General features: G+C 49.8%; 1 protein-coding gene across 2 annotated transcripts in view; it reads left to right on the top strand.

Moving 5' to 3' along the window:
• Positions 1–352: 352 nt before the first annotated feature.
• CMIP (c-Maf inducing protein) overlaps positions 353–21,590 on the top strand; it is a 226,406-nt gene continuing 205,168 nt past the window's right edge. Inside the window, exon 1 of one of the 2 annotated variants that reach the window (XM_060185115.1) lies at positions 353–1,293. In XM_060185115.1, the coding sequence (XP_060041098.1) occupies positions 484–1,293 (810 nt within the window). In that variant the 5' untranslated portion in view covers positions 353–483. The remainder of the gene's footprint in view (positions 1,294–21,590) is intronic. The other variant, XM_007516621.3, reaches the window with a different exon arrangement.

Raw genomic sequence — 21,590 nt, 5'->3', positions numbered from 1 at the left:
CATTTCTTCTGGAGGTGACTTCTGATCTTCTCTGGCCAGCCAGGTGGGCAGCCTGGGCCGCATCCCCCCTCCACCCCAGCGACCCCCAGATCCAGGCTCCTCTGGTTTGCACCTGGCTGCCTGCTCGCACGAGGCCCCGGGAGAGCTGGGCGTGGGCGGGGGTCTCCCGCTCAGCCCCTGCCCCAGTCCGGCGGGGGCGCGGCTTGGCGTGACGTCACGCACCCCGCCCCCGAGGCCCCCGCCCACTCCCCACATTCCGGGCGGGGCGGACCCGTAGGGGTGGGCGCGCGGGGAGGGGGCGGGGGGAAACCTGCCCGGGCTCGCTCGCCCATCCCCCCCTAACCCCCCGGGGCCGCTCCTCTCCCGCCGGGCCGCGCCCGGGGGCCCCGCGGGTCCCCGCCCGGGCGGCGGGCTCCGCCTGCGCGAGGACGAAGCCGCGGCGGCCGCCGCCGTTGCCGCCATTGACGTCAGAGGGGCGGGCACATGACCCCGAGGGGACCAATCGCGCGGGCGCCCAGCGGCTTCTGCAATCTCTCAACCGAGCCGGCCCCCGCGGCCCCCGCCGCACACTCGCCCGCGGACGGACGCCCAGACACACGTACAGTACACACGATCGGGCGGCGGGGCCCAGACACGCCCGCCCGCGCGGCCCCCTCGCCGCCCCGCGCCCCCGCCCGCCCTCCCGTCGGCCCCGCCGCCAGCAGCCAGCGGCCAGCGGCCAGCGGCCAGCGGCCAGCAGCCAGCAGCCAGCGGCCAGCATGCACCCGAGCAGCTAGGAGGAAGCGGAGCCCCGCAGGAAGGAGCCCGCCGCCGCGCCCCTCCCCCGCGGGGCGCCCCCCGCCCCACACCCCCCCACCTTCCTGGGGGGTGGGGGGGTGCGGGCCGCCGAACCCGGGCCCGAGTCGCCCCGGCAGCCCGGGACAGCCCCCCTGTCCCCGCCCGGCCCCCTCCCCTCCCCTCCCTTGCCCTCCCCACCCGTCCCCGGCGCGGCCGGCCATGGATCTGAGCAGCAGCTCTGGCGGCGGCGACCCCCGGCAGATCGAAGAGACCAAGCCGCTGCTGGGGGGCGACGGGCCGGCCCCCGAGGGCACGAAGATGGGCGCCGTGCCCTGCCGCCGGGCCCTGCTGCTGTGCAACGGGATGAGGTACAAACTGCTGCAGGAGGGCGATATCCAGGTCTGTGTCATCCGGCACCCTCGGACCTTTCTCAGCAAGATCCTCACCTCGAAGTTCCTGAGGCGCTGGGAGCCGCACCACCTCACCCTGGCCGACAACAGCCTGGCGTCCGCCACGGTGAGCCCCCTCCCCCCAAGCCCCAGCCGACCCCCCGCTGCACCTGGAGCCCCGGCCTGCAGGCTGCGGGGGGCGCCCTCGCCCCAACCCCCAGCCCGGCTCCTGGCTGGACTGTGGAATCCGAATCCCAGCCCTGCTGGCCTGGGGGGCTGCGACCTGAGCTGATCGATCCGGCTCCCCCCGCCCCCCCATACACACCCAGGGCTGAGCCCCTTTGGGCCCCGCGCCTGCAGTTCTTGTGGATGGGGACCCGGGCAGAGACCTGGAGCCCGGCCCCGAAGGCTCTCGAGGTTCCCTTTCTGAAAGCCCGCGGCCCATCTGGATCTGAGCTGCAGGGGGAATACAAAAACAGCCATAAAAAAAAATACCGCCCCCCCCAACCCTAACAATCTCCAAACCTTCAAACCCAAAGAATTTCCAAAAGTCGATTCTTGGCTCTATGGTCTATTATTATTATTATTATTATTATTATTATTATTATTATTATTATTTTCTCTTGTCCTGGCTGGCAGGCGAAACCGGGGTGCTTTCTTTCCTAAACAAACAAAAAAACAGTCTTCCGCACATTGGGAGGGTAGAAGAGGGGGATGGTCAGGGGGGCATTCCCTTCCCCAGGGGTGGACCAAGACTGGTGTGGCCTAGGGAATGAGGGCTGAGGGCTCCCCTCTTGCATTGTCTGTGTAGTATGTGTGTGTGTGTGTGTTTGGGGACTGGAGGTACAATTTTCTTGTTATCAGTTTAAAATACATGATTGGGACTGGGTCAGTGGCCGAGGGGTGGGGACAGAGAGCACTGATGTGTTTCAGAAATCAGATCTGCAAGGTGGAGAGAGACATCTGTGGTGGGGTTACCAGGAGGGGGTGGCCCACAGCAGCTTGAACAGGATGCTTTGTGTTTTGAAACCAGGGCAGTTGAAAACCCAGACTCTGTTTGGGTCTGAGACCTGCTATGTGTGTGGGGGGTTGTCCTCATCCATTGTGGAGGGGTGGCAGGTCTTCCCCAGAAGCACACTCTCCCCTGTGGCCACCTTGATCCTGTTTACTAAGGTGTGTGTGTGTGTGTGTGTATGTGTGTATGTGTGTTGCAGAACCCCAACGCCTGCCCACACCTGTGCCAAGAAAGCCCAGCCAGGAAATAGGGTGTCGCTAACATGGTATGTCACAAATGTGTAGCGTGTGTAGACATTTCCCCAGCTCCATGTTCCCTTGGCAGTGTGTCACAGGCCGTGACACATGCTCCAAGGAATGGGGAGGGGGAAAAGTTAGCTCAGGAAACCGTACTCCTTGAAACAAACTCTCCCCCCACCCCCAAGAGCATTGAGGTTCATGAGGGCTTTTATTCTGAATTTGGGGTTCGATGTGCTCAGAACACCCCATTTTCCTTTCCCTGGGGGCTCTTTTGGTGCAGTATCTGCAAGGGCTGTTTCCTCAGAGAGGATCTCTGTTTGCCGGGAGGTGGCCCAGTCCCAGTTTCAGGCTCTCCTAAACCCATCCCGAGCCGCAGGCCTCAGCAGCTGGCTTTTTATTTGATGGAGGGAGAAAGCCTCAGAAAAAAGGCTAGCATGCAGCTTTTCAGATCGTGTGAGGACTGAATGCTGTGGAATATTGGACCACCAAATTTGACTCTCAAATATCCTCTGGTCTCAAAGGGATTTTATTTTATTTTTTCTGTTATCCTGTAAAAATGAAAGAGAGTTGGAGAGGGGGGGAGAAAGTGGTAAGAGGCACAGTGACCTGCCTTGGAAGGACAGGCCCTGGGAGCAACCAGGATTGTGAGTTTTGCAGCTGCTGCTGGCCAAGGTCTGGGGGAAGCCAGATTTGGAGGCTGAAGGCCCCCTCACTTCCCCTTGATTGCTCAAGAGGTGTATATGAGAGAGAAGGAGGAGAGAAGAGCACTAAAGCCTTCTGCTGTTTCTTAAGGGGTCAAAGGCCTCAGTATCACCCTTGTCAGCTGAGCTGGGTGGCACCTTGGTAGCTGGGGCATAACTAGCCAGGAGCTATGAATTTGAAGGCTGGGGGTGGGGGCTGGTGGTAGACTAGGTTTTGTCCTGCAAAGGCCTTGTTTTGGTGTTGCGATCTGTGGAAGGAGGAACTACCAGCCAGTGTCCAATGGGCTGGGCTAATCCCCTTTCCTTACTTGTTGTCACCAAGACTGGTGGGCAGGCCTGGAGGTGTTCTGAAATATGGGTTCCAGTGGATGACAGCTCTCCCTGCCAGGGCCTGTGAGCATGGAGGGGGACTTCTGAGAGCAGGCCCAGCCCTAATGGTGTCCTCTAGGGCACAGGTGGGCCTGGGACTTGCCACCAGGGACCTTGTCCCATTGTTAGACACCTGGTTGGTTGTTGTCCAGGCCCTTGGGAAGCAAAGGAGCCCCTGAGGGGTTTCCCTGAGGCCTGGGCATTATGTAATCTGTCTGTGTTTTATAGCGCAGCCCAAGCACTCTATTGAGAAATATTAGCCCAAATGAAACAAAGGTGAAATTGAGTGCAGTTCTCTACAACAAAAAGCCCTTTGCAACCCTGTGGCTCTTTAGTGTTCTCAGCACAGCCTGGGTTTCAGACCTGCTCAGTATGTTTTGTTTCAGGTCATATTCTTCCTCAAAATGCATACTGCCCAACTCAGAGCCATTTGGTAATTATCTGGTTAATTGGGTGGATTTTGTGAACAAGACTCAGTGATTGATCTGAATTCAAACCAGTAAACAAACCAAACACACGCTTTTGCCCAAACTTTCTTAGGAGCCTGTCTTCACTGATCCAATTAACTGGATGGTTATTGTTGATAAAGACCAGGCTTCCTGGTCAGAGTGGAAGCATTGGGGTGCTCCCCGTCTGACCTGGTGCACTCCTCTGGTAGACCTTTCTTTTCCTGTTGGTGAGGTGGGTTCAGCCTGGGACCCAGGGCTGGCAGCCTCACCCTGGTGGCCTGGTGGTAAATTTTGCCTCCTGTGGGGTCAGGTTGGAGCTTGCCCCTGGGTCTGCTTTCCAGACGGGTTACTGATTAAATCCACCCCAAGCCAGCAGGGTGGCCTGGACAGCAGCTTGATGCACCCGGTGCTGGGAGACTTTGGATCCCTAAGGCTCATAAACAAAGAAGGAAACACAAAGGCAACTGTGACCTGGCTATCAGGGAGGGGTGACTGGGAGGTGTCCCACTCACTCCCTCCCCAGGACACATGACCACACCTGACTGGGGCCTGAATCCAGTACTCAATTCCTCTTTTGCACCCACACTTCCCTGGGCCGCTCAACGGTGTCTCTGGTTTTGTCAGTTAACGGCCAGGGAGTTGTGTATCAGCAGCTGGGGCCTTGAGACTAGAATCCATTTTGCTGTTCCTGTGTCTGGGCTGAATTTGATCACCTGCTAGACATGTTTGTTCTCTGGAAGAGGCTTTGTCTATAGGCTTTGTTTCTTTTGCACTGAAGGAGTACAAATAAGCTGCTTACCTTTACTGTCACCTGATTTGCTTAGAGGCAGTGCACAGCATCTCAGAATGTCAGCCCCCATCCACAACCTTGGACTCATTTACTGAACAGAGGTCAGAGCATGGGGGACAGTCACCTTCTTGATGCTCTTGCCATAATTAACCAACTGCTGGTTTTTACATTCTTACCACTCTGCTGCTTTCATTGACAGGTTTCCGAGCTGCTCATCACTGAGAGGAAAAGAGACGCCACTTGGTTCTTGTTGGTTTCTTTAGTCGGATTTTCTCGTGTGGGACTTGGGCATGCTGAGCAACTCTGCTGCACCTCAGGCGCCTAGGTCCCACAGGAACTGGCCTAAGTGTGCATGTACACGAGTGTTCATTTTTTCAGCTTCTGTTCCCTGCATGGCTCTGAGGTGTGCCCATCCTTCCTGCCTTTGATTTATCTGATGTTTTTCAGGGGAGTTAGTAAACATGAGAAATTTCATTTGTTTGCTGTTTGTCATAAAAAGACTTTGGAGTGTATCAAATTTGTTTTCCAGATAACTTGCATATTGAAGGTGGTGGAGGGGAAAGGAGGAGGCTTTCAGAAAGGAGGAGGAAAAATGCAGTCTCTGTAAACAGCCATCAAGGCCTGCTTTTCTCAAGCTATATGTAGGTGCATTTTAAAAGGGAGCAGTTTTTGATGCTGTTTATTTGTCTGGTAGCCATGGGCAGAATTGTGCTGGTTCAGGAGGAAAGGCTTTCATCTCTAGTGGCAGGCTTAGCTTGGGCGGGCACCTGCCATCGGCCTGGGCTTCCAAGACCTTAGGTGGCTTCTGTCCAGTGTAGCACCTGCTGACTCACCTGGCAATGAGAGGGCATTTCTGGGGCATAGTCCCTGGCAAGGCTTGGGGGAGGCCCTGGTGGCCTCATTGCCCTAGGAACCAAAGCAGGCTCAGGGCACCCCACTGCTGGTCTTGGGGCAGGAGGATGCTCAGGCCAGCCAACTTGGCCCTTGTGGATGGGGCTCCCTTGGTGTTTTGTCGGAATGGACCTTTGATTAAGGGATTAAATGTGATTAAACGAGGGCAGCCCCACCATGGGGCAGAATAAACTCAGGGTTGCCATGAAGTGGCACTATGCCCATTTCTGAGGTTTATGCCTCCATGACTGTGCTGCTGTGACTTTGGACACCTGCAGTCCCTCACTAGGCCTTGCTTTTTAAAATCTCTGTGTAAAAGATGGGGCAGTCCCACCCCTTTTATAAAATTGCTGTAAGGATTGGAGATCATTCCGATTAACTGTCTTGTAGGAGGCTCTGCACAGAACAGGGATGTGACAGGGCCTGTATTCCAATTTGTGTCTTCCTAATTGCCCTGAGAGCACTGTGTGGAATTCTGCACAAATGGAAGGGATTATTACTATTTAAAAAGGGCTGTCTCCAGAGGAAAGTCTCTTGAGATGAGCAGTGCATTTGGGAAAGTTAGGGATATTTAGTAGATCTGGAATGTATGAAGGCAGTGGAATTGTTGAAGGCATTTAAGAAAAAATCCTCAGGGGCAAGGTCTAATTTCTTTTTAAAAAAGAAAACCCACAAAAACTCTTCTTCTTCTTCTTTTTTTTTTTTTTTTTATAAGATGAAGCAGTATTGCTCACTTCAAATAAAGTCAGATGTGCATGATGGCACTTAAAGAAAAATATAGCTTCTCTTTTATTCTGTGCCCCATAATCCCAGGTTTAAAGAGGCAGACCCTCTTTCTTACATGCCCTTGCTGACCACCCCAGCATCTGCACACATTTCTGTGTACATGTTGTTCAGTAAGCAGTATACACCAGAAATGCTTCTATGTCTGTGCATATGCTGTGACTTTTTGTGGCTTTTCATTATTACTGTGTAGTGCTCCACAGTGGAGAGGTAATTCTGTGTCATAGGTAGACCACCCCCTATCACTGGACACTTAGGTTAGTTCCCTTCTTTTGCTGTTTCAAACAAGACATTTTGTATTTTCTTTTTTAAAAAATATTTATTTATTCCCTTTTGTTGCCCTTGTTGTTTTATTGTTGTAGTTATTCTTGTTGTTGTTGGATAGGACAGAGAGAAATGGAGAGAGGAGGGGAACACAGAGAGGGGGGAGAGAAAGAGACACCTGCAGACCTGCTTCACCGATTGTGAAGCGACTTCCCCTGCAGGTGGGGAGCTGGGAGCCCTTGTGCTACGTGCACGGCATTTTGTATTTTCATTGGTGAATTGTTTCTGTTTTGGTAGTTTGAATTTTCCTCCCTTCTTTGCTGCATACTAACCTAACCCCAGAGAGCTTAGCCGAGAGCTGAGCCTCCCTTAGAGCAGGGAAGGGCAGTGTTGCCGGGTTCACCCTAGGATCTGGCCATAGACTCCTCATGGAGAGGCCACACCAGGAGCTGAGCACAGGTGAGCAGAGGGCTCTCAGCAGCCACACTGACCTCTTGTCCAAGGACAAGAGTCTGCCTGACCCAGGATGTCTGTTTCCTGCTCCTGATGAGAGCAGGGTTTTTGGCCTCAGACTTCCTGCTTCCCCAGGATGGAAGCCAGGCCACTGGCCCACCCTGTGGTAGAGAAAGGGAGGAAGTGAGAATCTCTTCCCAGTTTCTGACTCTGGTGGCAGCCAGCTGGTGCACTCAATACGGTACCAGGAGACGTGCATAGAAAGGGAGAAAATAAAACAAAACCTCTTACTTACAAGCAGCATATGAGACACACTTGTGCGTGCGCATACATGCATGGGGGGCAGTGTATGTGCACACGTGCAGATGTTATGGTGAGGTCTTTGAATGTTGAGGTAAAGGAGGTTTGGGGAGACTGTTTTCTGGTGCTGAAACTGGCCCTGGACTGTAGCTCTTTTTTTCTCTACCTGCCACATGCACGCCATCAACACCAGCATCTTGTGTGCATGAGGCACAGAGAGGACAGTCGGGGCTGGGCAGTGATGCACCTGGTTAAGCACACACATTACAGTGCACAAGAACTAGGGTTCCAGCCCCTGGCCCCCACCTGCAGGGGGAAAGCTTCATGAGCGGTGAAACTGTGCTACAGGTATCTCTGTCTCTATCCCTCTCTATCCTGCTACCCTCTAAATTTCTGTCCTATCAAATAAATAAATAAAAAGATAAATTTAAGAGAGGAAGAGAGAGAGAAAGAAAGGATAGTCGGCTTCAGTGCCTGAACTTGAAATCAAGCAGCTCCAGTCCTGCCCCTGAAACTTTCTTCATGGTGGGTGACCTTGGGCAGGTCACCAAACCTTATCTGAAAAGTTCTGATTATAGGGACTTCCTTTTAGCTTGATGTCAGGATTAAGTGAGGTAAGGCTTCCACTCAGTGGATAATGATTCATTCTACAGATTCCTGTAGGACACACTTGGAAGAAAATAAGTACCTCCCCTCCTAGAGTCTCTCGTAGTGGGGTGGGCAACAGTAAACTAGTGATAAACTAAATTCCAAACCTGATGGGTGGTGTCAGGGCACAGTGAAAACAAAACAGACAGGAGGGGCTTGCTGGCCTGAGGCCTGTAAGCCTACCTTTTGCAGTGGAGTCAGGACACTGAGGGTGGGGTGGGGTGGGGGTCCTCAAGGCAGAGCCAGTACAAATGCAAAGGCCCTGAGCTGTGTGGTCCTTAGAAGCCATACAGGGAAGTAACTGGCACTTAGTAAATTGTTCCCTTCTCTGAAGTCTAGGAGCTGCTACCATCTGTTAGAAAAAATTTATGAGCCCTCAGAATGAGCTCTGTGCTGGGTGCAGGGATAGCTTCTGCTCTATGGAGCTTCCCTCTAGTGCTTCTGCTGTGTGTGTGTTTGTGCGTGTGCGTGTGTGTGTGAATCTGGGTCCCTCCCACTAGAAGAGAAACTTGTAGCAGTGCTTTAAGGGACTCTTAAATTATACAGCAGCGGCAAAACTTTAAAAACCGGTTCCCTTTGTCTGTCTTATACTGCAGCAGGGTCCTAGGATCTTGAACACACTACACATAGACTTCTTCCTGGGCCTTTTGACTGTGAGTAAGCAATGAGGAGAGGTTGCTGCACTGAGACCTTTACCCATAACTCAGCAGCAGGGCTCCTACCTCCTAGTACCTCCCTGAGCCTTCCAGAGCCATCCTCTGTCCCTGGCTCACCTGCTTGGCAGCCACTATGAGACACGCTAGGCTGGGTTAGCCCACTTAGGAGGGAAGTTTAAGAGCTGATCCTGCAGTCTGTGGTGGGTGGACACAGGAAGAGGTGTGGGTGCTTTCCTGGGGCAGGCTAGCCAGTCCAGCTCAGGTGAGGTCATCAGGAGAGGGAGCTAACACGGGGACTGGTAGTTTCAGAGATATCCAGGGTCAGCCCTTACACCCCTAGAGGCCTGGAAGCTGGAGATAGCAGTACACATTCCTGGGAACCTAAACCAACCCTGCTGCCTTCCTCACCAACTGTCTGTCCATCCGTAGGAGGAGTTGTTGGGGCTGGGTGATAGTAAGATCAGGTCAGCTGCTGCAACAACCAGTCCCATGTTTGGGACACCTCATATCCTGGAAATGTTTGGTGGTGGTGGTGGTGGTAGTAGGTGCATCTGCCCCACTGGATCAGCTGGGCAGCCATATCCTTTCATATTGTGCTGTGATGCTCCCCTCCACCCCATAGTCTTATTGAGTAGGAGGTGGCTGAAAGTGTGTAGAGGTGGGGTTGGGGGTGGGGGTACAGAGGAGCAGGGGGTGTTTCCTGTGTTCTAGAGAAGAAAGGCTATGGAATGGTGAGCACGCCTTAGCCCAGAACACTGGCATGCAGTGGTGGTCTGGAGGTCTTCCTGGTGCTAGAGTAGGGATGCTTCCCTGGAAGGGAGATTTAAACCACATGGTCTTGTTTACAGCCATACCACCCTAAGCATTGCCCAGTCTTGTCTGATCTCAGAAGCTAAGCAGGGTTTGGCCTGTTTAGTACCTGGAGGGGAGACCACATGGTCTCTCCTAGGTCCTAGACTTGTACTTGGGTGCAGGTCAGGAAGGTTTGCAGTCTTGGTTCTGGGGGCCAGTGGGGAAGAATAAACTAAGATAAGCAAGTCTATTTTTTTAAATAAAATTTTTATATTTACTTATTCCCTTTTGTTGCCCTTGCTGTTTTATTGTAGTAGTTATTATTGTTGTTATTGATATCATTGTTGGATAGGACAGAGAGAAATGGAGAGAGGAGGGGAAAACAGAGGGGGGAGAGAAAGATAGACACCTGCAGACCTGCTTCACTGATTGTGAAGCGACTCCCCTACAGCTGGGGAGCTGGGGGCTCGAACGGGGATCCTTATTCCAGTCCTTGCGCTTTGCGCCACGTGTGCTTAACCTGCTGCGCTACCACCCGGCACCCAGCAATTCTATTATAAGGAATAGAGCATTGGACTCTTGTTGTAAAGGCATTTACTATCTGCCAACCATGTGCCCCATGCCCTGTTCATTTAATTTTTCCAAAAAGCTTTTGGGTGAGGGCTCTTCTTCTTTTGGTATAGAAGCTCCTGCAGCAACATAGATGTAGAGGATTAGGAATTGCACAGCCAAGTCTGACTCCATGCTCAAGTATGCATGTGCACAAGTATATGTGTGTTGGTTGGGTATATGAAAAACTGTCAATATTCCAGCCTCTTGCAGAAATATCCTAGTTGAAAATCAGGGGCCTCATCGGTTTAGTATTTGCTGCTGTTTGGCAGACATCCCTTTGTGAATTTGTCCAGGGAGATAAAGGAATTGGGGTTGGAAAGTAGATGTCAAGTAACTTGGAAAGGGTTAAGCATTAGCACCTACACTTGTAAACAGAGTACCAGATGGCATGTGTACAGAGGGAGTTCCCCAGATACTACTTGCAGAAGGAGTGCTCCCAGGTACCCTGCATTTGCAAATGAGTGCTCCCAGGTACTGCAGGTATAAAGTGAGAACCCCTCGCATGGTCCCACTGTGCTTACAAAGTGAGTGTACTGTGCTTGCAAAGGAAGAACCCTTGATAGTCTTCAAAACCACAATGCAGGGAGTCGGGTGGTAGCACAGTGGGTAAAGCGCAGGTGGTGCCAAGCGCAAGGACCTGTGTAAGGTTCCCGAGCCCCCTGGTTCCCCACCTGTAGGGGAGTCGCTTCACAGGCAGTGAAGCAGGTCTGCAGGTGTCTTTCTCTCCCCCTCTCTGTTTTCCCCTCCTCTCTCCATTTCTCTCTGTCCTATCTAACAACGATGACAATAATAACTACAACATAAAACAACAAGGGCAACAAAAGGGAATAAATAAAATAAATATTAAAAAAAACCCACCACAATGCATACAACTACAGGGGGATTTATGCCTTTACTCACCATTTGGAGGGAGGAAGAAATACTATAGTATAGTATTGGGATAGTGGTGTTGGTGCTTTCAGGAAGGATGTGGTAGGGAGATATCTGGATGGACAGAGGTGGGGTTGAGAGTGCAGGGACAGATGGAGAGGAGATTATAGGCAGAGGGAGCAAAGTGAGAGAGGCTAGAGCAGTGGGTCACAACTCTTGGTGGTCTGTGTCTTCTCCCTGAGTAGACAACTTAAGAAAGAGGAGATAAATGTGGGGTCAGATTTACTTCCTAGAATAGGGACTAATGGGATTAAGGGTTCAAACTGGGTTCAGCAGAGAATTTTTTTTATATATTCTTATTTATTTATTTTAGTGTTTTACATTTGACAGTAAGTAGAATATGTTGTACGTGCATAACATTTCTCAGTTTTCCACATTAACAGTACAATCCCCACTACGTCCTCTGTCATCCTTTTTGGACCTGTACAACAGAGTATATTTGAATGTGGAAGGTCCTGATTGTGGGGAAACTGAGACTCTGAGGCTACACATCCACAATCACATGCTTTTCTTTTACATGTTGGGAGGCCTGCCTCCTGGTGTACAGGAGCCTGGTGGTACAGTAGTGACACCAGTTGACAATCACACAACACTTGCTATCCCAACCCTTCACAGAAATGAATGAGTGTGATTAATCCTTGTGATAGTTCCCTGTTTCACAGATGAGTAAACTGGGACCCAGAGAGATGAGGTTCAAGCTTACCCAGCTAGTGATGGTGGAGATGGTGGAGGAAGGATTTGAGTTTAAGTTGGCCCACTGTAACTGCATGTGGCCTGTGAGCAAGCCTCCAGGGAAGAGGACAAAAAGACTAGAAGTGGCTGGGAACCTGGGATGCCGAGAGGAGCAGTCCCCACCCAGACACATTTCTGTTAAGGTCTTGGTGGGGGTCACGGGGAGAGAGCTCAGCCTTTCAGAACTTTCATTTCCTCACTAAGGCTCCTTCCTGTGAGGATTTGACCCTGGTGTTCTTAGAGACTAGAGTCCAGCTTGCAACTACTACACCTGCCACCTGCCTCAGCCCTCCCATGCCGTGGGGCTCAGCACTACCTCTGCCCTCTGCTTTAGTGGCCTGCAAAGTTCCTGCCCCAGAGGTCTCCCCTGGCACCTTAGTGGAGTGAAAGTAGGATTCTTTTGCCCACACACTGTGACATTTTCCTGCCTCTCAGCCTGGTGTCTTCCCTACCAACCACTCACCTGTACACTTGTGAAATGAAATCATAGTTATCACCCAGGGATGGTGGTGGTCTTATAAACAAGATCTTCCTTCCTTCCTTCTTTCCTTCCTCCCTCCCTTCCTTCTTTCCTTCCTTCTTTCCTCCCTCCTTCCCTCCCTCCCTCCCTTCCTTCCTTCTTTCCCTATTTTCCTCCTTCCTCTCTTCCTTTTTCCCTCCCTTCCTTCTTTGAAAAAAAAAAAAAAAACGCAATAAATTAATGACAGAGAGACCAGAGTGTTGCTTGTCTCTGGCTTGTGGTGGTCCTGGAGATTGAACTTGGGACCTCAGAACCTCAGGAATGAAAAGTCTTTTGCAAAAACCATTATGCTGTCTTCTAGCCCTCATTGTTTCTTCTTAAATTCCACCACCCCACAGTCACTCATGTGAACACTTTGGGTGTATCCATCTACTCTTTTCCCTTGACCAGGACATGTGACATACCTAGGATTGTTTTCATGGAAAGTAGGGAGGAAGTCCCTTTCCTACTTCACCAAGTTCTCTTCTATATATGATCTCAAAATCTTTCATTGTGGCAGATCATTGGGTACACTGTCAGGATGGGGGCAGTATTCCTGGTCACCACAGACAGATACTAACACACCGCTCCCTACACTATACAGAATATCCATAGGCATTTCCACATGTCTCCTGGAGGCATCAGGACTGGTTGAAGCCCTGATAGAACTTATTTTACAGGGTCATCTATCTCAGAGATTCCCACTAACAAAACTGAGCTGGGGGTTCCTGCTTCTGGCCACCTGGCTTCTTAGTCACTTGGCTCAGATGTGAGAGCTACAGGAACCTAGATCATTGTGTCAGGAGTAGTGTGGGTCTGCTGGGAGGAATTCCCACTGGCAGGGGACTAGGGAGCTCCCCACACCTTTGATCTTTCCCTGCTGACCCTGTAGTTGGCCTCTTGTTGTCCCTGCTTTACTCAGTGACTTCATAGACCTGGATTGTTGAAAGGGGAATTGGCTCAGGTCAATTAAAAAGAAAAGAAAATCAGTGTTCACAGGTTTTGGTGTCAGGAAAATGATTGAAACCTGATTTTCTAATCTTGTCTGAATTATAATACATTGCCCCCCCCCCCCCCCGGGTGGGCAGTCTCGCTACTTTGCCCTTATAAAAAAGTGCTGTCATTTTCTTTTTTTTAAACTTTTAAAAATTTTATTATATTTATTTGTTTTCCCTTTTGTTGCACTGTTGTTATTGATGCTGTCATTATTGGATAGGACAGAGAGAAATGGAGAGAGGAGGGGAAGACAGAGAGGGGGAGACAAAGACACCTACAGACCTGCTTCACTGCCTATGAAGCGACTCCCCTGCAGGTGGGGAGCCGGGGGCTTGAACCAGGATCCTAACTGGTCCTTGCGCTTAACCCGCTGTGCTACTGCCCGACTCCTGTCATTTTCTGTTCTTTTTTTTTTTTTTTAAAGATTTTTTAATATTTATTTATTTCCTTTTTCTTGCCCTTGTTGTTTTTATTGTTGTTGTAGTTATTGTTGTTGATGTCATCATTGTTGGATAGGACAGAGAGAAATGGAGAAAGGAGGGGAAGACGGGGGAGAGAAAGAGAGACACCTGCAGACCTGCTTCACCGCCTGTGAAGCGACTCCCTTGCAGGTGGGGAGCCGGGGGCATTTTCTGTTCTTTATCCCACCTTTTGTAGCTCAGTTGAACTACATCATCAGAGAATCAGCTTCTGGAGTTGTGTATGGGGTCCTGCTGGCAGGTGTAGTGGAGTATATATGGGGTGTTTTAGGTCAGAAAGTGTGGCAGAGAACCAAGGTGGGGGTCCTTGCTTCATGTGCCATGTGGTTAGGGCACCCTGTGGCTTTTTGTACCCTTAAGCAGGGGCAAAGCCAAGAGAGCTCATCCTCAAGGGAGGCACACCCTTCTTCCAGCATCCTGGAAGGGGACACTTGCATCCAGACACTTCATGAGTCTGTGTAGCAATGGTAGGTTGCACTTCTCACATTCCCATGAAGGTTGAGCCTAGAGGTCAGGTGGAGTGTAGTAGGGAGTCATTCAAACACGGCTCCATCTTCTACATCCCCCACCCCTTCCCCGTTTACCCTAGAAACTTTTTGTCTGCATTCCTGCTTCCTCCTCAGCCATGGACTTCTTTTGTTATTTTATTTATTTTATTTTATTTTTTTTGTCATTGTTGGGGCTTCATCACTCTGAGTTGAGTTTTCTCAGAAAGAAAGAGAGAGACAGAGGGAAAGATAACACAGCACTGAAGCTTCCTCTGGTGTGGTGGGAGCCAGGCTCAAACCTGGGTTGTGTTCATGGTAAAGTAGGCAATCCATCCAGGCAAGCTTTCTTACAACTTGTCCTTGAACTCCTTGAACGCAGACTTCTTTCTTCCAGGGTTGGATGGCAGTGCAGACCTCTCTCATTCAATATAGCTGCTTAATGGGACTCCTTGGCTCCAGGTACTAAAGGCTTTGAGGGAACAGAGAAGTGGATTTATTTTCTTGGAAAATTCAGCTCTGTTGGGTGAATTCAGACCTGCCCAGGAGCACCTCTGGGTAGTAGCAAACCCCCCCCCCCCCCAGCCACCACATCCCTGATGCTAGTAAGAAAGAAATCTGCAGCTGGGAAGATTTAAGATTTTATTGGTGTTTTTACTTCAGCTTTCCAGCAGCAGTGCTTGGGAAATAAGATTTTGATCTTGGAAAATATGATTTAAAAACAGAATTGAGAGTCACTTTTATTTTCTCAACAATATTGCCCCTGACACTGGTGCAGGACCTGAATGGTGGCCTACAGTGCTGGGAGGCTGTTCAGGGTCTGTCCCCAGGCTTTGTAGCCCTTTGTCTTAGCAGGCTTCCAGCAGGCTTCCTGCCACTGAGCCCCGCTGCCCCTCCTCTTTGGGCTTGAGATGACTCTCCTGCTCTGTTTAGACAGAGTCCTTATTTTGAGTGAGCTCAGAGTATTATCCTGACCTTACTTCTACATCAGTAGTGACCCTACTGCATCCATGTTGACCTGAGAAGTAGCCCAGTGACGTGGTGGCTTTGTGGAGCTTGAGCTAGTTGCCTAGCCACATCCCAGCAGATTCAGTCCTCCTTAGCATCACCATAAGCCAGAGCTGAGCAGTGCTCTGGTCTCTTTCTATCTGTATCTTCTCACTCTGTATCTCATTAAAATTATATATATATATATATATATATATATATATATATATATATACACACACACACACACACACACATACATACATACATACATACATACATATATATATATGGCGTGATGGTAACAACAGCAGCCACCCCTTGTCCACTTACATGGGCATGTTCCATAAAGAACTTTGACAAATGGTGGCAGAGCTGCCCTGTCCTGACTGTCCTATGAGGATTTCCCAGGAAACCAAGACTGATTAGGATGCAATGATTTGCCCAAGGCTCCTGATGGACAAAGGTCGGGCCAAGAGCTCACCATACTTAGCCTTTCCCTAGCCAGACAGAACCTACCCTTCTGCTGCTTCTGGCTTGGTCAGGGTGTCTCTCAGGGGTGTGGGTGGTGGGTCTGCTGTGTCCCACTTCCCTCATGGGACATGGTCATGGAGAGGGAACTTGCAGGACTAGTCTGGTGACTGGACTGGCTTCTCTGAAGTCAACGCTGGCTGGTACTGGAAAATGCTTGCCTATCTTTTCCCTTTTCCTTGTTCCCCCCTCCCTCCACATTTGTATAATTAGAATTAGAGAGTGGTGATAGTTGGACAAGAACTTGCAAGCCATTTAGTTTCTGGGATGGCAAATAGACTGCACAGACACATGTGCTGCCACTCCTTAATGCCTGGCCTCTAGTAGACATTACCCGTCAGTCCTGACATCCTTTGTTGTCCTTCTCTAGATCCTGCAGATAGCCATGACAAATCAGTTGTTGATATATGTATCTCCCACTGTACAGAATAAAAACACAGGCCTAAAGGTTAAATTACTCTCTACTCCCCAGAGGGGGGACCCTGTTCCACACCAGGAGCCCTCTGCATTATATGCAGATAAATGATTTTGGGTGAAAAGTCTGATTTGGAGATAGTGTGTGCGGTAGAGAGAGAAAAGGATCTGGGCTTTCCATGTTGGTGCCTGGATCTGGATTTAAATCTCAGTCTGCATCTCATTGTTGTAACTTCTGGTAAGTCATGTGACTTCTGAGATTGATCTTTGAAACTGGAAATTATAATCCTCATTTCCCAGGGCTGTAAAGAACTGATGACAAGGTGAGTCTCTTCAGCACCCAGCAGACGCTGTGGAGGGGGGGAGGGCGGCATTGAGTGTCCTGGGTATCACCTATTGCAGTGGGATTTGTGGATGAGTTCCTGTGCTTAGGCACTCAGTTGGAATTAGAAAGAGCACTGATTCAAGTAGCACTGGGTTTCTTCCTCTTTCCTTCAAGGCATCCTGTGAAACATTGGTCAGTTTCTGCCTTGTCTGATTTGTTTTGGGAAGTGCTTGCTTTTTCTTTCGTTCCTGGTTTCCTTTGTTACCTTTTGTGACGTAGATGACCACGGAGTCTCTGTCAAACCAGCAGTCAAAATGACGGAATCTTCCCCCAACCAAGGGATGTTCTAGCACATTGGGTCTTCTTTACACTTTCTTTTGAGTGACACACTGCTTAAAAATAATGATGAAAGCTGTGGGCCCTTCCCCTGGTAAAATGGTAAGTGACAGGCGCATACAAACTTGGCATCTGTGTCTTTTTAGCATCTGTGGTGCAGGCTTTCTTAGGGCTTGGTACACCCTACCCCCCAGGTTATAAGCCTTTCTAGGGGGCCTGTGACGCTGTTTCACCAGCAGGAAATGGAACTTTGCACGGAAATAAACATGTAAATGATAACAAAGAAGCTTCATTAAGCATGAAAAGATCAAGGTTTTTATTCAGCACTCTGCTCCTTTGGCTGGGGAAGTGGGTTTGTCTGCGCAGCAGTTTCTGTGCTTGCTGGAACTGTGTTTAGTCTTGGAGATGGTGAAATAGTTTTCCACTTATCCCAGTCTGGAGTTTCAAGGTTGGCACTTCTTGCCCCTTAAATATTTATTTTAAGATTGGGAACAATTCTTCACTTGTCGATAAGCTGAGCACATCACTGAAGGCTCACAGCAGACCAGCCCGCAGGCAATGTAAGTGATGACCCCACCTGGCACCCAGCATAACCTTGGCCATCTCACCTCTCTGACCTGCAAAGCTGGGGACAAAATGACCACTGGTCCCAATGGTCAAGGCTTAAAGAATGGGAAGAATGAGAAGGAAAGAAAGAAAAAGGTGAAGAAAGAAAGAAGAGAGCCAGAGACTATCCAAATAGGCCATCATGGACTTTGTATTTGATTGCCTTGACTTTGACTTGCAGAGTGGATCCCTGGTCCCTGAAAGGCTGCTGTGTTTATTCAGTCTTATTGTAGAGGCTGCCTGCAGAACCAACTGAAGTGAGCTCTTCCATGAAGGGCAGAGTGCTTGCATTTCTAAATTGTTTCTGGATCAGAGAGATATCCCAGCAGTAGCACACAAGACTTGCACTCCACAAGTCCCAGGTTTGTTCCCTGGCTCTGCCATGTGCTAGAATTAAGTTGGCTCTTATCTTTCTCTTATGAAATGAATCTTTGAAGAAAAAAAAAAAAGTATAGCTTCCTCCTGGATCTTGAACTAAGGAGGCTGACCTGCACCGTTAAAAGAAAGCCAAAGTCTTCCTGGAACGTTTAACAGAGAAAAGTACCCCATCGTTAGTCATGTCCTTGAGGGAAGCATTACTTAAATGACAGGGTGAGGGAGGGTGCCCTCTATGGGACCTTTTCTTTTACTTTTTGTGGGACCATTTCAAATCTAGACATGGAATTTTGTTGAGATGAGTTCTTTGCCACAAAAATTTGCATTAACTTGTTCTTAAGCCAAAAACAGGAGTTGATTTTTCTCTTTTGCTTGTTTCCTTGTTCCCACCACATTTGGCAGTTTGGTGAGATATAGATATTGTTGTTATGCTTTTAGGACTTTCAGATTTATTTTTGAAAATATACTGTGTGTGAGTATAATTCCACCCCCCCCCCCAAAAAAAAAAGGTTTTGTAGGGGGATCTGAGCTGCCTGTTTGTCCATCTGGGTACTAGGTGCCAGGGGCTAAATTGGGTAAGATAATAGAACGCATGATCTGTTGAGCATCTGTCTGAGCCAGGCACCTGCATATCTCATCTCATTTCCCAAGGAACTCTGGGGTGGGTAGGGGTCCTCAAAACCTGATCACTGGACCTGGAACCCAGTGTACTTTTTTCCAATCCCCTTGCTTCACTTGTAAACTTCCTGGGTGCTCCTTATATCCCCACACTCCTTAAGATTCCTTTTAAGGTGGTCTGGGAGGTGGCGCAGTGGATAAAGCATCAGACTCTCAAGCATGAGGTCTGAACTCAAGCAAGATTGAACTCAAGCTAGAGTTCAATCCCCAGTAGCACATGTACCAGAGTGACGTCTGGCTCTTTCTTTCTCCTCCTATGTTTCTCATTAATAAATAAATAAAATCTTAAAAAAAAAAAAGATTCCTTTTAAGGAAGGATGAGTAGGGATTGGTTAGATGAGCAAGGCTCTGTAAAGTTATGTTTCTCAAGCTCAGCAGCTTCCCTGCTAGGGTGGTCCCTGCTTCCTGTCATCTGATTGTCACCTGGCCTGGGCAGTGCCTCTGGGGGAAGTTAGGGTTCCAGCTGACTCACCTGTGTGCTCTTCTGCTAGCCCGGCATGCCAGAGGCTGGGGGTGCAGTGGGAGTGGCATGCAGAGATTTACACCCCCTCCCCAGTCTTCCTGTTTCTAGATGAGAAGCTCAGGCTGGTGAGGAAGAAAGGGGATGGGTACAGCCACCCAGTGAAGTGGAGCTCTTCCTGGTGGTATCACCTGGGCAGGGTATTGCCGCGCCTGGCTCACAACCTGGACTCACACACCCACCAGCATCTTTCTAGAATTATTTTGTTGAGGGCCTTCTGTGCTGGGTGAGGGACTGACTGGGTTCTGGAGTGACCAAGATGGGATCCCCCTCAAAGACTTTCCTTTCCAGAAGGGGCTCCATCTTACTCCAAAGAACACAGTGATTTCAGACAGCAAGAAGTGAAATGGGGGCCAGGCAGTGGAGTACCTGGTTAAGCACACACATTACAGTGTGCAAGGACCCAGGTTCGAGCCCCCTATCCCCACCTGCAGGGGGAAAGCTTCACAAAGTGGTGAAGCAGGGCTGTCTCTCTCCTCTATCACCCCCCTACCTTCCTTCTCGATTTCTGGGTTTCTCTATCCAATAAGTAAATAAATAAAGATAATAAAAAATTAAAAGAAGAAGTGGGATGAAGAAAAGTACATTTCCTTCCTTCCTTCCTTCCTTCCTTCCTTCCTTTTTTTTTGCCTCCAGGGTTATTTCTGGGGCTTGGTGCCTACACTATGAATCCACTGCTCCTGGAGGCTGTTTTTTTCCCTTTTGTTGCCTTTGTTTATCATTGCTGTTGTTGTTGTTGTTGTTATTGCTGTCATTATTGTTGGATAGGTCAGAGAGAAATGGAGAGAGGACAGGAAGACAGGGGGAGAGAAAGATAGACACCTGCAGACCTGCTTCACCACCTGTGAAGTGACTCCCCTGCAGGTGGGGAGCTGGGGCTCGAACCGGGATCCTTATGCCGGTCCTTGTGCTTTGCACCATGTGCGCTTAACCTGCTGCGCTACCGCCCAGCTCCTGAAAAGTGCATTTCTTATTTTTCTCTTCTTTTCAGTTCTCTCTCTTTCACAAAAAAAAAAAAAAATCAGAAAAATGATTGGAGGTCAGGGTTATATGTAGTATGTAAACAGTTACCGGGTTTAATTCCCAACTCTACCACTAGTGATGATGTTGGCAGTGACTTACACTATACCTTTTTTTTGGTCAGTGGTGGGGCTTTCCCATTTCAGGTCATTTTTTTAGAGGGTGGGGGAGGAGGAGAGAGGAGGAAGAGGAGCTTCTTCCAGTGTGGTGGGGGGCTAGGCTCAAATCTGGGTCATGCACATTACAAAGCAGGTACCTTCCCAGGTGAGCTACCTCACCAACCCCATCTTATACCTTTTAAGGCTCAGTCTCCTTGTTGGAATGGTGAAAGGCAGTATGCCTATGACATATAGGGTTACACTGAGTAGAGGGACTTTGCTCCAAAGTGCCCAGCAGTTTGGGATTATTATGGAGCAGTGAGGCTTCTTCTACCTGGATTTCAAATGATAGGGGAACCCCAACAGATTGGCTGCTACTAGAAGAGGTAGGTGGGGGTTGAGGTGGTAGACCCATCTCAGCATCACTTCCTGGGGAAGCTTTGGTTGAATGGAATTTGTTTTGCACTCTTTCCCTGTGTCAGTGTCCCCTCCCTGGGAACAGGGACAAAAGGGCCAGCTCTGAAAGAGGTCCTTGTTTCTTCCCCAAGTTGGGGAAAGCCAAAGACTAGTTTCTGCAGCCAGTTCCAGGAGCTCAGCCTGCCCCTGCCCTCTTTCTTGTGCCTCACTGGGGGGGTGGGGGGGGGGCAGTCCTCGGGTGGTATGATGGAGACCAGAACACACAGGACAATTTATTGACACCCTGAGACTGCCCTTTTATGGAAGCCATGCTAGCAGAACAGCAACGAAGACCTCCTTGAGTTCAGAGTGGTTTTTTCCTACCTGAGAGGCCAGTTTGTCAGGCAGAGGACTTGGTGAGGTCAGGACATTGCCCAGAATATGGGCTTTGGGCCTGGACCTGCTGTCCCTGCCACTCACCACAGGCCTGGGCAAGTCTTTAGCTTGAGCGCCTGGCCTGGTATCTCCCTAACTTAGGAAGTGCTTGAGGACCTTGGCCTGTCAGGGGTGGGCTGTGTAGCTGAGTGAGCACCCACAGGGCCCACGCTTTTCCCACCCATGCTGCACCCCAGTCATGCGACCTTTCCCCCAGCAGGGGACCCTTTTCCCAACTTTTCCTTCCAACAAAAATTCCATGAGAAAGTAGAGGGATTTGAGTACTACCCCCCTCCCTTCAATGTCATTTATGGTATGGAGAGAATTTTGGCGTTTTCCTCTCTTTAGGTATCTGTATTTTTCACTGTTTATCTTAATTGGGGATGCAGGGACTCTTCTGGGCCCTTTGGTCCAGGAGAACAAGACCACAAAATGTACACTAGGGGGAGGGCTTGGGAGGTGGGCACTTTTTGCGTCTCTGGAGTCCTGAGATGACAAGGAGAAAGAACCCCCTCTCCCAACCCACCACTTTAGGGTGATTAGCCCAGTGCAAAGAGGAGGCCACAGGGCATTTGCAGGGCCATATTGTTCTGAAAGCATTTGGAAAGTGGGTTGCTTCC

This window comes from Erinaceus europaeus, chromosome 2 (genome assembly GCF_950295315.1).
Source record: "Erinaceus europaeus chromosome 2, mEriEur2.1, whole genome shotgun sequence".
Taxonomy (NCBI): domain Eukaryota; kingdom Metazoa; phylum Chordata; class Mammalia; order Eulipotyphla; family Erinaceidae; genus Erinaceus; species Erinaceus europaeus.
This window is presented reverse-complemented; position numbering and strand designations above follow the sequence as displayed.